This window comes from Alligator mississippiensis, chromosome 11 (genome assembly GCF_030867095.1).
Source record: "Alligator mississippiensis isolate rAllMis1 chromosome 11, rAllMis1, whole genome shotgun sequence".
Taxonomy (NCBI): Eukaryota; Metazoa; Chordata; order Crocodylia; family Alligatoridae; genus Alligator; species Alligator mississippiensis.
Window position 1 is genome coordinate 39,391,727 of NC_081834.1, and position 17,291 is coordinate 39,409,017.

The following is a 17,291-nucleotide window of genomic DNA, read 5'->3' on the forward strand; positions in this document are numbered from 1 at the left end:
TTATTTATGTTTGCAAATAGAGCAGTCAGTACACAAGTGCCAAGTATTGCTGTGTTAGTGTGAACCCGGGCATGTAGGCACACAGCTCTCAGGATCTGTTACAAAAGGTGAAAGAGGGCTCTTTTAAAAAAAATTAATAATATATTTTTGCAACCTGTGTACGTAATGTGTGTGGCTTAAAGAAGAGTTTGACCATAATGATATTATTAATTTTCCTTTGAAATAGCTGGGTATTTTAAATGGACAAAAAGTGGCTAACATTAAGAATTGCCAGAAGAAGCTTGGCTTACTTACGCTATTCCAGCTTTGTAGAAACAATCCTGGAGCTAGGGGAAAGGGTTTTTTTTGGCAAATGTTCTATTAACCAGTTAGTGTTCCTGTGGAGAGAAACTGGTGGAGCCCTTGATAGGAAGATGTTGAAGTCCAGTCCGCTCAGCACTGGACAGGGTGAGGGAGCTTGGTTTGTAGGCCCCAAGTAATATTTATTAAGCAGCATATCAGTATTCTTTCTGAGTGCACATGCTGTTGCTCTCTCTGGGATCCTTTTAAGTTCCTGAAGCTGCTAATTATCTCCTTCAGCTGGCCCAGTCCTCTGGAGCAGCCCACAATGAGCATTACTGCTTGCAGCTGGGCTGGAGACTCTGGCCCTGCAGCCTGCCATGCTACCACAGCTTCCTTCTGGCTGCAGAACTCCTGAGGCAGAAGAGAATTGCCCGGTGATGCACGTGACTGCGTAAGTTCCCCCCAAAAAGTCTGGTCATGGAAAAGCTCCAACCAGCAGCTGTTTGAAGGAGGCTCCTCCCATATTTTTGACTGTGGTTGGGGCATTTCCCCAGGCAGCGGGGAAGCCAGATTTGCAGTGTTGGCTGCCGCTGCCCTCCCAGAGCTCACGCGCTGGGCAGCACAGAGGCAGCGGCGGCAAACACTGCCCAGTGCGGCAAGCAGGGGGGCCGTAGCTGCAGCTGCCACGTGCACCCTGATGGGCGAACAGCTGCAGTGGGGAGCACTGGACACAGTGGGTGAGGGGCCGCTTTTCCCTGCACCGGAAAGAGTAGGGAAGGAGCCCAGGGAAAAGGTGAGTGCGGGGTGGGGGGGGTTGGGAAGCGGCCCTTCCCCCATGCCATGACCAGCACTCCCTTCTGCAGCCATTCGCAGCCCACGTGGGGCTGTCCAGAACAGGCACAAGCAGTCCCACGCAGGCTCTGAGTGGCTGCAGCGTGGGGCACCAGCCACGAGGTGGGTGAGGGGCAATTTCCCCCCCCCGCCCCGTGCTCAGCTTTTCCCCAGGCCACTTTTCCCCCGGGTCCCCCCTGCCCTCCCCCCACTTACTTGCGGTTCCCTTGTGGGTCAGCCATGTGGCCCCATGCTGGGGGGTGGAGCCAGGTGGTCCCTGCTGTTGTGGGAGCCCACCAGGCTTCCCCTGGGTCCTACTGCCCTTGGTTCCTGTCATTTTTGACAGGAACAAAGGGCAGATGAATATTAATTTTCTACATTTTTTGGGGGCCCCGCAGGCTGGGTAGGATGGCCTCATGGGTTGGATTCAGCTCACAGGCCATATTTTGCCCACCCATCCCTGGTTTAAAGCCATCTGGGGTCCCCCAGGGCTCGCTCCTCAGGCCCGCACTGTTCAACATCTTCATCAACGACTTGGATGAGGCGGTGAAAAGCATCCTGTTCAAATTCAGAGATGACACTAAGTTGTGGGGGGAAGTGGGCACGCTAGAAGGGAGGAATAGGCTGCAATCAGACCTGGACAAGTTACAGGGGTGGGCGGATGAGAACAGGATGGGTTTCAACACTGACAAGTGCAAGGTGCTGCACCTGGGGAGGAAGAACCAGCAGCATACCTACAGGCTGGGGAACTCCCTTCTTGTCAGTGCAGAGGCAGAAAAGGATCTTGGAGTCATTATTGATGCCAAAATGAACATGGGCCGACAGTGTGGGGACGCGGTCAGGAAGGCCAACCGCACCTTGTCATCCATCTACAGATGCATCTCGAGCAGGTCCAAGGAGGTGATCCTCCCCCTCTATGCGACACTGGTCAGGCCGCAGTTGGAGTACTGCATCAAGTTGTGGGTGCCGCACTTCAGGAGGGATGTGGACAGCATGGAGAGGGTCCAGAGGAGGGCCACCCACATGATCAGGGGGCAGCAGGGCAGGCCCTACAAGGAGAGGCTACAGGACCTGAACCTGTTCAGCTTCCACAAGAGAAGGCTGAGGGGGGACCTACTGGCCATTTACAAACTAGTCAGAGGGGACCAGCAGGCATTGGGGGAGTCCCTGTTCCCCCGAGCACTACCAGGAGTGACAAGAAATAACAGTCACAAGCTGGCAGAGGGTAGATTCAGACTAGACATCAGGAGGCGCTACTTCACAGTCAGGGCGGCTAGGATCTGGAACCAACTTCCAAGAGAAGTGGTGCTGGCTCCTACCCTGGGGGTCTTTAAGAGAAGGCTGGGTGAACAACTTGCCAGGGTCGTTTGACCCCAATACTCTTTCCTGCCCATGGCAGGGGGTCAGACTTGATGATCTGCTCAGGTCCCTTCCGACCCAACCAACTATGAAACTATGAGTAGGGGGGAGGATCTATGCCCCTTCCCGGTCTCTTGGAGCCTCCCTCTAGCATACAAGCCTTCTGGCCTCAACAGCACATCTGCTGTCTCCTGAGTGCTCTTCTAAACTGTAGGTGCTGGAGCTAACTTGTTTTCTGGGAGAAACAAGCTTTCCTCTCGCTTCATACCCACACTACAGCAAACCTTGTGGGCAAAAAGAGGTGGGTGGGGGAAAAAGAAAAGAACTACAATGCAGCAACAGGTCTGATTCTCATGGGTATTGCATGCATCCTCTTCATTAAAGTTCACTTTATTTAGTTTGCTTCCTTTGACCTTTTTCTCATTCAATTTGGTTTAATTTCATATTTCTGATACAAATCACAGGTAAACACCTTCCCTCATAGCATCACAAAGCTCCACCACAGACACTTATAGCCCAACACTTGACTGACCAACATTAAACTGGTTAACAAAAGACCTGTAGCAGATGGAAGTGATCAGGCAGGGGTAGCAAATTGTTAAAGAGAAACTAGAAGCTTTACTAATATGCTAGGGGTTAAGCACTATATTAGTCAGTTTAAGATCAAAGAAAAACAGATATAAGTATTGGGATGTGCACTAATTTGCCATAGAGCATGTTGATACCTGTCTGTGCAGACACATTAGGGCTGTATGAAATTTCGCTGGCAGTTTTGTTTCAAGGCTGTTTCGACTCATTTCGAGCTCAAAATAGCAAAATCGAAATGAAACAGAGAGCTTTGAAACAGCTTTGAAATTTCATAGATTTCATAGACATTAGGGCTGGAAGGGACCTCAGAAGATCATCGAGTCCTGCTCCTTGCCCAAAGAGCAGGAAGTCAGCTGGGGTCATAGGATCCCAGCAAGATAAGCATCCAGTTTCATCTTGAAGGTGTTCAATGAAGGCACTTGAACCACCTCCAGTGGCAGGCTGTTCCAGACCTTGGGGGCTCGGACAGTAAAGAAATTCTTCCTTATGTCCAGCCTGAAGCGGTCTTGTAGTAGTTTATGACCATTCAACCTTGTCATCCCTTGGGGCGCTTTGGTGAACAAACGTTCCCCCAGATACTGGTGGTCACCCCTGATAAACTTGTAGGTGGCCATCAGATCACCCCTGAGCCTGCGCTTTTCCAGGCTAAAGAGCCCCACGGCTCTCAGCCTGTCATCATAGGGTCTGCTTCCCTGACCTCTGATCACGTGCGTGGCTCTTCTCTGGACTCTCTCAAGCTTCTCCACATCCTTTTTGAATTGTGGAGCCCAAAACTGGATGCAGTACTCCAGCTGCAGCCTCACTAAGGCCGAGTACAAGGGGAGAATGACGTCCCGGGATTTGCTTGAGAAGCATCTATGGATGCAAGCCAGCATTTTGGTCGCTTTACTAGCCACAGCATCACACTGCAGGCTCATGTTCATCGTGGTCAATGATGACCCCCAAGTCTCTTTCTTGCATAGTGCTAGCCAACATAGCACTGCCAAGACTATAAGGATGCTGCGGGTTTTTCTTCCCAAGGTGGAGAACCTTGCATTTATCGGCGTTGAACACCATCAGATTCTCATCCGCCCACTTGCTGAGCCTGTCCAGGTCAGCCTGGATCACCTGCCTGTCTTCTGGTGTGGATGCTTTGCCCCAAAGTTTGGTGTCATCGGCGAACGTGACCAGTCCGCTTCTGACTCCAGTGTCCACATCATTAATGAAGATGTTGAACAGTATGGGTCCAAGGACAGAGCCTTGGGGGACCCCACTGGTCACAGGACACCATGATGAGTGACTTCCATCAATTACTACCCTCTGGGTCCGACCCCGGAGCCAATTTTCCAGCCAGTGGATCGTGGAGGACCCAAGGCGACAATTGGCCAGTTTCTCCAAGAGTTTCTCATGGGACACCAGATCGAAGGCTTTTTTGAAGTCAAGATATATGACATCAATCTCTTCTCCCTTGTCCAGGTGATAGGTCACCTGGTCATAGAAGGAAATGAGATTGGTCAAGCAAGACCTACCCGCAACAAACCCGTGCTGGCTATCCCTTAAGATGTTGACGTCGGCCAGTCCATTAAGGATGGCCTCTTTAATAAACTTTTCTAAGATCTTCCCCGGGATAGAAGTCAGGCTGATGGGCCTATAGTTAGCCAGATCCACTTTCCTCCCTTTCTTGAAGATAGGCACCACATTGGCCTTCTTCCAGTCTTCGGGCACTACACCAGAGTGCCAAGAGTTTTCAAAGATCCGTGCAAGAGGCTGGGCTATGATGCTCGCCAGCTCCTTGAGTACCCTGGGGTGAAGATTGTCAGGGCCGGCTGACTTGAAGGTATCCAGCTTCTCAAGATGTTCCTTCACGAAGTCAGCATTAATGGAGGGCAGGGGATCCCCTTCAAATTAAATGAGGCAAGTTGAAACGTTTCGAAATTTTTTTAATGTTTCAAGTTTCGAGGCTAAAGAGGGCTTGCCTGCAGGGAAACAAAAACTAAAGTAAGGAGAGGGAGGGGGAAGGGGGGTGGGAGGAAGGAGCGCTCTCATTATTGACTGTGTAGCTGGCCAGTGACTGTCATCCTTCCCTGAGGTCTCTTCCAATCCCAGTGCTCTGGGGGAGGGATGGAAAAAACTGCATAAAAGGCAGCATTGTTTAAACTGCCCGGCTTTCTGCCTTGGTGTCAGTTGAGCGACGGCGTACCTCAACACACACACAGTGTCACCCGTCCATGTCATGAGTTTTGTCTGTCAGCAGCTAGGGGTGCAGGGCCCCAGAACCCAGAAGCCCTGCACTGATCTCCTTAATAGCTGGCAGGCTTCGTGGCTACAGTAGGGGCTAGCAGGCCTGCATTTTTTGACCTGCTGCGCCTTACACACAGTTTCACCCATGTCATGAGTTTTGCTTGTCAGCAGCTTGAGGTACAGTTTCCCCCAAACCCCTGCACCCATATTCTTGAAATGTGGCAGGGTTTGTTGCCTCAGCAGGGGCTAGCACGCCTGCAGTTTTGACCCCTCTGTGGCTTATCGCATACACGTGACATGAGTTTTTTGCTTTCAAGAGTTTGAGGTGCAGTTTTCCCGAGCCCCCTGCACCTATCTCTTTTAATCTTGGTAGGCATCATGCCCTCAGAAGGGGCCACTGTTCCTGCAAGTTTCATCAGAAGCAGGCCAGAAATGATAAAGTTATAGGCTGTTTTGAGCTTCTGCGTTACAGCCTATGGGTGAAACGTAGAAACAGCAAAACTGTTTTGCTGAAACAAAACAGAACAGCAGTTTCAAATCTAAACAGAATTCAAAATGAAACACTGCTCCATCGAAACGTCACAGTGCTGTTGCGCACAGCCCTAGGACACATCCATGCCATGCTACCTGTGCTCCTTTAAGCATTTCATTCCAAAGTGGACCTTGATTCCCATGTGACCTCTGCCTTAGTGTAAGGAGCTGAGAGCAAAGAGCACTCCATGACACAAGTAACTTTACCCCTGGGATCACCCTAGTTCAGCAAACAACCTGATTCTGAAAAAAAACAAATACAGGAAAGGAAACACCCTGCCACTGTGACAGGCGGGGCATAGTTCTCAGCTCAAGAGAGAGAAACTTGTTCTTTTGCATTGCTCACAGGGAACGATGGCGGCTGAGGAGCCTCTGGGGACCCTCGATCATGAAGCAACTTGCCCTATTTGCCTTGAATTTTTCACAGAGCCCATCACTCTAACCTGTGGGCACAACTTCTGCCAAAGCTGCATTACCCAGTACTGGGAGAAGTCAGGGCCAAACTGCTCCTGCCCTCAGTGCAGACAAGCAGTGAGGCAGAGAACCCTCAGCCCAAACTGGCAGCTGACCAACGTGGTAGAAATAGTCAAACAGCTGAAGGCACAGTCAGCCAAAGGAACAACAGGACAGAGGGTATGTGAGCAACACCAGGAGGATCTGAAACTCTTCTGTAAAGAGGATCAAACACTTATCTGTGTGGTTTGCCATCTGTCCCGTGCCCACCGAACACACACCATAGTTCCTGTAGAAGAGGCCACCCAGGAGTACCAGGTAAGGGGCTGCTGTCCAGGCTAATGGGGACGAACTCTTGATTTTACTTGCAGATTCATTCCATCACGAGGTTTCTGCCACAGCTACTGACATACCCACATCCTCTGGCTGTATACAGCCTTTACCATCCTCCACTGAATGTTAAAATATATAGATATAGATATCTATATCAATATATAATATTTTTTGATGAAAACAACACCCTATACTTCCACACCTCAAAGCCGCCCTCCTTCTCCCCCTCTGTCACCCACAAATGATTTCTGTTTATTCAGGAGAGGTTTCAGGCCCATTTGAGGATTTTGAGGGAAGAAAAGGAAAAGTTCCTGAGATATAAACTGACTGGAGAGAAGAGAATCCAGGAATGTCTGGTAGGTATCCATTGTTCTTACCCTGCATGGGCATAGGGTTGAGGTTTCTCTTTGCTAGTAGATTCCTGTGCTTGTGACAAATGTTGGTTATTAACTGTTGCTCTGTAATCAAAGATTACTCTATGGGATGAGAGAAGTCTGTATACACACCTATCCTTAGAGAAGAGCAGCATCAAAACTGCATCTCATGCCAAATCTATGTCATTTGAATCAATGATTTAAATTCTAGCCATTGGGACACTGATAAAAATTCTCCCCAGGAGAAATGCATGTAACCCATGTAGGGATGTCTTGCTCTGCATCATGTCCTGCCTTGTTTGATCCACCCCTGGATCATTCTTCACGTGCTGCTAAGCTGTGCTTCTTCCTGCTTTGGCTGTGGATTACCAGAGGTTGCTAATTACAAGGTATCCTCACCATGGCAGGGCTGGCACCATCCCTCTCAGAGGTATTGGAGCCCAGTGAAATGCATTTATGTGCTATCACATAGCTCAAGAAATGGCAGGGAGACTTCTCTCAAAAGGGCTTTATTGCCACTGCTAACACATGCTCAATGATGGCTGACAACTTCCTGTAGATGTCATCATGTCAGTCCTCAGGAAGGGAGTTAACTCTTACTACTACATTTTAGATGTCCCTCAATCTCCAACTCCGACTTTTTCCCTGGCTTTTTCCCACTCCCACAGAAACAAACTGAAGTGGAGAAGGAGAAGATTGTGTCTGAATTTCAACAATTGCACCTGTTCCTAAATGTACAAGAGCAACTCCTACTGACCTGGCTAGGAAAGTTGGTGGAGGAGATGGAGAAGATAAAGAAAGAGAATGTCACCAAGCTATCCAAGGATATTAATCATATCGATGAGCTGATCCATGAACTAGAGGGGAAGTACCAGCAGCCAGCAAATGAATTCCTGCAGGTGAGACTGTGAGAGAGACCTCACAGCCTTGCACAGGGAAGGGAGGGCTCCTGACTCCTGGGCTGTGGAGTCCATCACTCAGAGACCACAGTATACATCTCTCTCATGGGAATTATCCTTCACTGTTGAAGAGCTAGATTCATAGATGTTAGAGCTGGACTAATCCTCTTACCTTAGCTACTCCATGGGCCTAGGGTGAGGTAAAACCTGCTGTTTCTGTATTTGAAATACGACTTCCCTTGGAGATCTCCTTGGTATGGCATGCGGAACTGAGACTGTTATCTTTCTTTCCCCTCTAGGATATCAGGAGCAGCTTGAGCAGGTATGTTACTCCATCTCATCCACATTCATACTGTCCAGCCATGGAGGGTAGGTTAGACCCATAGGGTTCCTGGAATCAAAAGGAAAAATGTATTGGACAGGTTTTATTCAGGATAAAAATCTCTCTGGTAAATTTAATCTTGAGTATCTCATCTTTTACATAGAGTTATGAAGAGAGACCATGAACATTGCATTGTCTAGAAAAGTCACATCCCAGTGGGCTGGTGGGCTGAGAATTTCAGAGATACAATTGGAGTGTTTTACCCCCAGATTACTCGGTCACAGTCAAGAATGATTCAAGAGTCTTTTTTACTTGGGGTCTGCTTGGTGATCTATGCAGAGCAGCCTGAGAAAAGTCAGTGCCATGGTCCACAACATCAGAAATATGTAAGGATACCAGCATAAGAGCATGGAAGCCAAGGAATGACTTGGCCATGGAGACTAAGATCCTTTTTGATCCTTGGAGCTGGTGTCTCTATATCAAAGTGGAAGAATTATCCATATGATACCTTATGGTAAGGCTGTGCCGTTACTGCCTGTTCTGAACCTAATTTGGGGCTGGTATAAGTTTTCAACATCCAGGCTCATCTGACCAACAGTTGTCACTAGAAAGGAACTGGAATGAGTTACTCAATGAAGTGTAAGAACCTGAAGTTTTGTCTCCAGGTACAAGAAAGGGATGTTCCAGCTTCCAGTGGAGATTTATCCTAATCTAGAAAAGAGACTCACTAATTTCTCCAAGAAAAATGCTTTCCTAATGAGGACTCTGAAGAAGTTCAAAGGTATTGAGAAGGAATCTATCTGTGAGGAGAAAGGGGGAGGAGTGTCTGACTGGGGAGGAGATAAGCTTGCTAGTTTGTAATTAGATTGCATGTCTATTTAATAAAAATCAGATGCATTGAGAAGATGCAACAGAGGCACAGACATTAGAGTATCTCAACTTGTTTCACTATGTGACCTTGTGAAAGTAATTAATCCAAATGGCCTAAGTGGGGAGAGGGTGGCCAGGTCTCAGTTTACCTACCAAACCTACAGAACTGTATGTATTGGATACATGGAGGTTCAATATGGAGCTTACTCAGAGCTCTTGATAGCCACATTCCATCTGTTAGTTTAACAGTAACAAAGACAGCACTTAAAAAAGTGAGCCACACTTGAAGAGCAGAGTGACAGCAGTTACCACATCAAAAGCTTGACTCAAAATAGGCAGACAAGGTTCCTTGGGTGAATTTGATATCTTTTATTAGACCAACCCAAATGGTTGGAGAATAGTTATTAAGCAAGCTTTCGGGTTCAAAAACCCTTCGTCAGGCTAAGGAAGCTGCAGCAGTTGGTGGGTGCTCTTCCTGGATGGAATGACAAGTAAAGAAACCAGGGGCTGGGCTGGGCTGGGCTGGGGAGTCAGGTGCCAGGCAGATTGTAATGTATCGAAAATCCAATGTCTGTGTTTAGTCCCTGATCTCTAGTATCCAGGAGGCTGATGAAATGGAGCTCATAGGCTCGTCTCTGGGAAGTGTTGTGTAAGTTTCCCTTGAGGATCAGGACTGAGAGATTGGAGAGAGAGTGGCCCTCCTGTGAGAAATGTGCCCCCACCGGTAACTGGGTGTTTCTATCTTTGATGGATTTCCGGTGTGCGTTCATTCTGGTGCGCAGTTGTTGTCTGGTCTCTCCTACATATCTTCCATCAGGGCATTTGGTGCATTGGATGAGGTATACTACATTCCCGGAGGTGCAGCTGTAAGATCCTGGGATGCTGATGGCTCTGTTGTGGGGTGTAGTAATAGTGGGGGTGGTGGAGATGTGGGGACAGGTTTTGCATTTCTTGTCCTGGCCCGGTCTGGATCCTTTTGGTGTGTTCTGGGCTTGAGGAAGTTTGCTTCTGGTGATGAGGTTGGTGAGGTTCGGTGCTTGTCTGAAGGCTAGGATGGGTGGCTCTGGGAAGATCTTTTTAAGAATAGGGTCTTTTTCTAATATGGGTTGCAATTTTTTGAGGATTTTCTGTACAGGTTCAAGGGATGGGTGATAGGTCATAACCAGCGGTGTGCGATTTGTGGGTGTTTTTCTTCTGTACTGCAGCAGTTCTTCACGTGGTATCCAGGTGGCTCTTTCAAATGTGCGATCTACCTCTCTGGAGGAGTGTCCTTGCTGGGTGAAAGCCTTTTTAAGATTGGTGAGGTGGCAATCCCGGGTGTTCTCTTCAGTACAGATGTGGTGGTATCTGAGGGCTTGGCTGTATATCACAGCTTTTTTGGTGTGTTTTGGGTGATTGCTGGTTCTGTGCAGATATGTATGTTGGTCTGTGGGTTTCTTGTATACTGTGGTCTGTATTTTACCCTTCTGGATACTGATCCTTGTGTCTAAAAAGGGGATGTTGGTGTTGGAGTATTCTAAAGAAAGTCGGATGGAGGGACGGTGACTGTTGAATTTCTGGTGGAACTCAATTAGAGATTCCAGGTTCTCACTCCAAATGATGATGTCATCGATATATCGTAAGTACAGCAAGGGTTTGATGGTGCAGTTCTTGAGGAAGTCTTCTTCCAGGTGGCTGATAAAAAGGTTGGCATACTGTGGGGCCATTTTAGTGCCCATAGCTGTTCCCATCATCTGGAGGAAGTGTTATTAAAAGTGAAATTGTTGTGTGTGAGGATGAAGTGTATAAGGTCAGTAATATCTTTGGGTCTGTATTCTGAGTTGTAATCTTGTTCCTGTAGATATGTAAGGCAGGCATGGATGCCATTTTTGAACCCGAAAGCTTGCTTAATAACTATTCTCCAACCATTTGGGTTGGTCTAATAAAAGATATCAAATTCACCCAAGGAACCTTGTCTGCCTATATCCTTAGACCAACACGGCTACAACCTAAACCCCTGCAACATGAATGACTCAAAATAGATACTCAAAAGGATCAGTCCCATCTTAACAATCAGATTGATTGAAGGCTCAGTTGCTTTCCCAAACTGGTTTAATTTTTTTTTAACCCAAAGTCTTTGTTTTACACACAATATCCTAAATGTGGCAAGAGCTAATTATTCCCATGTTCCAAAGCTGATTTGAACACCAGCGAAGCCATCTCTTCATTTAAATCTGTAGTTACCAAACCCTCTGGGCCTGGAATCCTATTTCCAGGGTTGTGGCCCCACTTCTACTGCAATCTGGATTTCTCCAGTTGAATTTAGAATGGGACTTTTGGCTGCACTTGTAAGCACCACAGCCGCACTTGGGGTCACAACCTCTGGGTTGGGAATCTCTTGTCTAAACTGTGTCACAAGTCAAGACTAAATGAAAATAAGTAAAAAGCGTGCTTTGGCTATAGTTCACCATTATACACTTTGCTTAAATACATACATTCCATAACAATAAGGCACTGAGAGGACTTTGGGATGCCTAAATGAAATACAATAAAAACACAATTAGGATACCCCTCTGTTGATCAACCCAAGGGAAACTAATCTAGGAAACATCCAACACTAAAAATAGAGGATTACACATCTTGGGGCATACAGCTCATGCTCTTTAGTGAAGAGCTGTAAAAATTCCTATCCTCTGTGGACTGGCATGGAGGGGAAATTCTAACACTCACTGGGCATGTCTACACATGTATTAATGCACTTTACTTAATACACATTAAATCTAATACCTCCTTTGTGAGGTACTAGGAAAATATGCATTAGCCTGTCTTAATGCACATTAACTAAAGAACACATTTTTAAAGTGATGCTTTAATGTGCATTAAAATAGACAAATGCGCATTAAAGCACACATGTAGACATGCCCATGGTGGGTTTCAGATCATGTTTGATTAAAGATACAGTTGTCTCTCTGGCTCTGTTTCCTCATCATGAATCCCATAATGTGATAGGAGTGTCAGTGGTCGGGACATCATTTTAAAAGTGACAGTAAGAAAGTTCCTCTCTTTTCCCTTTTTAATTTCTTCTAGACACGATGTCATCTGAACTGAGGGGAGAAATGGGGAAACCACAGGCACTGTATACAAAAGGTGAGTGTTCACACACAGATTATAAATTGGGAAGTGGAAAGTACATTTCTTGCTTTAAGCTATTGTTAAAGTTACAACTCAAACCAGTGTAACCAGCTCTTCATTGGGCAAGCATGCTTGAGGTGCACCAGCTTCTATAGTCAAAATTACACAAGTGATGAGTTTTGCATCACATCCATCTACGTCTGACCCCCAGCCCAGGTGATAAGGTGGCTATTTGCATATGAATCAACAGGTCGTGACACTCAGCACTAGTCTGAAGGCAAGTTCATGTGCAGACCTTTAGAACTGCAGTGAATTACCTTAACTGCTCTGCTGTAGACCAGCACTGTTATGTACACTACTTAAATTGTAACCCCCTCCCATTATTTAAATAGTAAACAACCCCCAAAAACCAATGTAATGGCTTGTAAAGTCATACAAACAGTGCTGACATATTTAACTCACACATTCACTTATGTACATAAACAGACTCATTCCCTATCACAGCTCTGACCCCCAGCTTCAGAGAGACACTGAAATGCCTCCCTATTGTTTCATTCGGAGGAAAGATTGAAGAACTCTCTCCCCTCAGGTCTACTAGAGCCTTATCTCCTGGGTGAGGGGCCTTCCTTCTCTAGCTTTGTGCCTTCTCCTTGGGCTGTGGTGGGATTTGTTCTCCTGTTAGGGCTGTTCCTGTTTCCTCTCCTTCCAGTGCTGATACCTCATTTTTTTTATGGCCTGATGAAGAGGCAGCTCCTACACTCTGATATTAAGTGATTCTTCCTTTAACACCTTGTCCTTCTCTTTGGCCCACAGCAGGAGGGATTTGGGGAATGGCTCCCTTTGGGAATACAGGCTTGTAGTTGTACTTTCATTCCCCTTTCCACTAAAAGCTTCTGGGGTCTTTCTTGGTGCTCATGTAGCTAAGAATGGAATGGCCCTAGCAAGAGAACAGAGAGCAACAGCTTTTACAGCTCAACAAGGAGCTATATAATTGGCTGCCGTTCCATAAGCCAGGGGTTGGCAACCTCTGGCTGTGGGCTGTATCTGGCCCACAGAGAGACTGGATCCAGCTCACAGAGTTGAAGGGCCTCAGTGGTGCTCAGCAGTGGGGGTTTTGCCCATACTGTGCTGCAGTTGGGTGGTGGGGGGCTTCCCACTGGTGGCTGGGGCTTTGTCCATGCCACAGCTGGGTGGCGGAGGGCTTCACCTTTGCTGTGGCTGGGCAACAGTGGGAGCAGCAACTAGGTCCTAGCACTGCCCTGCCTCAGGTCCAAGTGAGGTCATTGAAACCTACTGCTGCAAAAAAGTTGGCATAGGCTGCAGAAATGCAAGGACACCTCTGCTCAGGCTCTGATGTTGTAGAGAGAGGCAGCTTCCTGGAGTCCAAAAAGAGTAGGGAATAGCTCCAGTTTCCTCCAGAACTTCCCCTAACAATCTTATTCTCTCTTCATCTCTCCAGCAATTGTAACTTTGGATCAAGACACAGCTCATCCCAACCTTGTTTTGTCTCTGGATCGGAAAAGTGTGAAGTGGGAAAACACAGTGCAGAGACTCCCTGACAATCCTAAGAGATTTGATAATAGGCCTTGTGTGCTGGGCTCTGAGCGATTTACTTCAGGGAGACATTACTGGGAGGTAGACATTGGGGAGGGGAAAGACTGGGCCGTGGGAGTGGCCAGAGAGTCTGTGAGGAGGAAAGGACAAGTTACCCTTAATCCTGAAGGGGGAATCTGGGCTGTGGAGTGTGAATGGGATCAGTTCCATGCTCTCACCTTCCCTGAGGTGACCCCACTGCCTCTCAGCCAAGTCCCCAGGAAGATCAGTGTCTTTCTAGACTATGAAAGAGGTGGGGTGAGATTTTATCATGCTGGTAGTGCAAACCCAATCTTTATCTTCCCACCGGCCTCTTTCAATGGGGAGGGAATCCATCCCTGGTTCTGGGCTGTTTCCCAACTCAGCCTGAATTCCTAAGACATTATGATGTTGGGAGAGGGAACAGCCTACTGGAAATGAAAGCACCAGCTTCCCTCACCTTGAATGTCTCAGATGCTTTGTTTTTGGATAAAACCCTCCACCCCCAGGTCCCCCCGATGTTTCACTTCCACGCCAAAGACATTGGTGCTCTTTCATGTATCATACCACCTATGTCCTTCCCCCATCTCCTGCCCAAGCCTCCGGTTGCAGGACTTCTTGTTGCCGGTGGCCAACGATGAACCATGGGGCAAGGCACTCCTACTGGGATATGAACTGGTTTCTCCTGCATGGTTTATAGGCATGGGCATATTGCTGACCCTGTTCTTGATGACACCTGCCCCTCTTGTGGTGAGAGGGAGACCCCAGTGCCCATCTCCCTGGACCATACTTGACTACAGCCTCCATATCGGTTCCTTCAGAGCCTCCTGCTTAGGCTCTGGGTTCTCTTTTCTCAGCAGTATCTCACCTGCTTGTTTCTCATGCATGGCCCCATAGAGGTGTGAGACCCCTACTTGCTCACCTATTCCCGGCCCTGCACAAGTTGGCCACCTACAACCCCAGTGGGAAAAAGTTGGATGGTGGTGGGAAGGGGAGTAGCTTTGTGACCACTGAATGGAGTTCCCTTGGGCAGTATTTGCTGGTACTTTGAATGCCTTTGAGGAGCTCTGGACACTGCTGGTGTGATTATATATATATATATATATATATATATATATATACACTTACCCTTGTGCCTGGGTTTATTTATTTACCTCCTAGAGTCACTTGGACTCCTGGCTTTGTGACACTTCCCCATAGCCTAAAGGGATCGGGGGGGGGGGGGGGGGGGGGATACAGGCCCACCCATAACAGGAGTTCCCAGTAGGTGCAATATCTTAGGGAGTCTCTGTGCTGTCAGAACCAGAGAGAGCAGGGTATTTTAGAGGTAGACAAGCCAATCCCATTGTAGCAGGTGTCACCTGGTGAATGTGCCTCTGCACTCTACAGCCATGGGGACTCCAGCAGGGCCAGCTGCAAGAATCCTCCATCTGTGGATTGAGCATCTGTCTCAATCCAGAGTAGCTCTGGAGTGGGTGGCTCCCTGCCAAGTGCCTTTTGGCACGCTTTGGCCAGAGGAGCCCTGTGTGTGTACGAGGATGTTTGGGTTGCAGCTCTAGCAAGCTCTAGCAAGATCCAAGCTCTAGCAAGCACTGCTGCTGGGTCAGCTGCTGGGTTGTTTGGAGGTTGTGCAATTGAAACCCATGGGAAGCAATTTCTAAGGTGCTGGAAAGCTCTCAGATTCCACTGAGAGTCACTTGGGCTTCTTTGAGGATACTAGGTATACTGCACTGCAGAGCACTGGGCAACATTTCTCTGTACATTAGTAGAAACCTGAATAAACTTCTGAACATAGAGAATGTTAAGTCTTTTGTCTAAACATAAATCTCTTTTTCTCTCTCTCTCTCCTGCATCAAGCTTGTCTGAGCTGCCTTCCATCCAATGGGCTTCCCATGGGTGGTGGCATATCCTCTGTTCAGTCCACACCTCTTTTTTGGCTCTGCCCTTGCACCTTGTAGATGACCTGCCCAGATTGTGGGACTGACTCTTACGTGCACTAAAGCCCTGTCATCCAGGTCTGGCTGTGAAACTGGGTTTTAGCAGAGGCATGAATTACACTGACACCTGCTTTACAAATCCCATATGCTGCTGAGAATTGAAAATCGTTTGGAGCCTGGTTGATGAGGAGGCAATAAAAAGCCAGTTGGCAAAGAGAGACTCTGAGGTCACGTTGGCCACTAGGGCTGTGCAAAATGGCACTGATCCATTTTGACTTGCATTTCAACATTTCAACGGAACAGCGTTTTATTTCAAATTTCATTTCAATTCGAAACTGCTGTTCCGTTCCGTTTTGTCAAAACAGTTTAGCTGTTTTGATGCTGTATTGACCTATCGCCCACAGGCTATAATGGGGAAGGTTGAAACAGCCTATAACGTTGTCATTTCTGGCCTGCTTTGGATGAAACTCGCAGGAATGGTGGCCCCTTCTGAGGGCATGAAGCCTGCCAAGCTTCAAGGAGATAGGTGCAGGGGTTTCAGGAAAACTGCACCTCGAACTCTTGAAAGCAAAAAAACTCATGTCACGTGTATGTGTTAAGCCACAGCAGGGTCAAAACTGCAGGCATGCTAGCTCCTGCTGAGGTAATGAAGCCTGCCAGGTTTCAAGGAGATAGGTGCAGGGGCTTGGGGGAAACTGCACCTCAAACTGCTGACAAGCAAAACTCGTGACATGGGTGACACTCTGTGCGTTAAGGCACAGCAGGGTGAAAGCTGCAGGTCTGCTAGCCCCTGCTGTGGCCACAAAGCCTGCCAGCTGTGGAGGAGATCGGTGCAGGGGGTTCCTGGGGCTCTGCACCCCTAGCTGCTGACAGGCAAAACTCATGACATGGGCAGGTGACACTGAGTGTATGTTGAGGTACACCGTCGCTCAACTGACACCAAGGCTGAACTGCCCGGTTTTCTAACAATGCTGCCTTTTATGCAGGGGTTTGGGTTGTAGCCGTGTTGGTCTAAGGACATAGGCAGACAAGGTTCCTTGGGTGAATTTGATATCTTTTATTAGACCAACCCAAATGGTTGGAGAATAGTTATTAAGCAAGCTTTCGGGTTCAAAAACCCTTCGTCAGGCTAAGGAAGCTGCAGCAGTTGGTGGGTGCTCTTCCTGGATGGAATGACAAGTAAAGAAACCAGGGGCTGGGCTGGGCTGGGCTGGGCTGGGGAGTCAGGTGCCAGGCAGATTGTAATGTATCGAAAATCCATGTCTATATTTAGTCCCTGATCTCTAGTATCCAGGAGGCTGATGAAATGGAGTTCATAGGCTCGTCTCTGGGAAGTGCTGTGTAAGTTTCCCTTCAGGATCAGGACTGAGAGATTGGAGAGAGAGTGGCCCTCTTGTGAGAAATGTGCCCCCACCGGTAATTGAGTGTTTCTGTCTTTAATGGATTCCCGGTGTGCGTTCATTCTGGTGAGTAGTTGTTGTTTGGTCTCTCCTACATATCTTCCATCAGGGCATTTGGTGCATTGGATGAGGTATATTACATTTCTGGAGGTGCAGCTGTAAGATCCTGGGATGCTGATGGCTCTGTTGTGGGGTGTAGTAATAGTGGG

At 47.7% G+C, this 17,291-nt stretch overlaps 1 protein-coding gene across 1 annotated transcript; it reads left to right on the forward strand.

Annotated features, from left to right (window-relative positions):
• The first annotated feature begins 605 nt into the window (after positions 1-605).
• On the forward strand, positions 606-14,966 carry LOC102573045 (zinc finger protein RFP-like). Its single transcript, XM_006270428.4, has 8 exons — positions 606-733; positions 6,160-6,582; positions 6,858-6,953; positions 7,640-7,870; positions 8,170-8,192; positions 8,858-8,973; positions 12,129-12,188; positions 13,633-14,966. The coding sequence occupies exons 2-8, from the start codon at positions 6,166-6,168 to the stop codon at positions 14,142-14,144; spliced, it is 1,455 nt and encodes a 484-aa protein (XP_006270490.1). The 5' UTR covers positions 606-733; positions 6,160-6,165; the 3' UTR covers positions 14,145-14,966.
• The last annotated feature ends 2,325 nt before the right edge of the window (positions 14,967-17,291 follow it).

Coding starts and splice junctions, on each gene's coding strand:
- LOC102573045 (XM_006270428.4), top strand. CDS start 6,166: ATGGCGGCTGAGGAGCCTCTGGGGACCCTCGATCATGAAGCAACTTGC. Junction 7,871..8,169: donor CAGCAAATGAATTCCTGCAG/GTGAGACTGTGA, acceptor TTTCCCCTCTAG/GATATCAGGAGCAGCTTGAG. Junction 12,189..13,632: donor ACAGGCACTGTATACAAAAG/GTGAGTGTTCAC, acceptor TCATCTCTCCAG/CAATTGTAACTTTGGATCAA.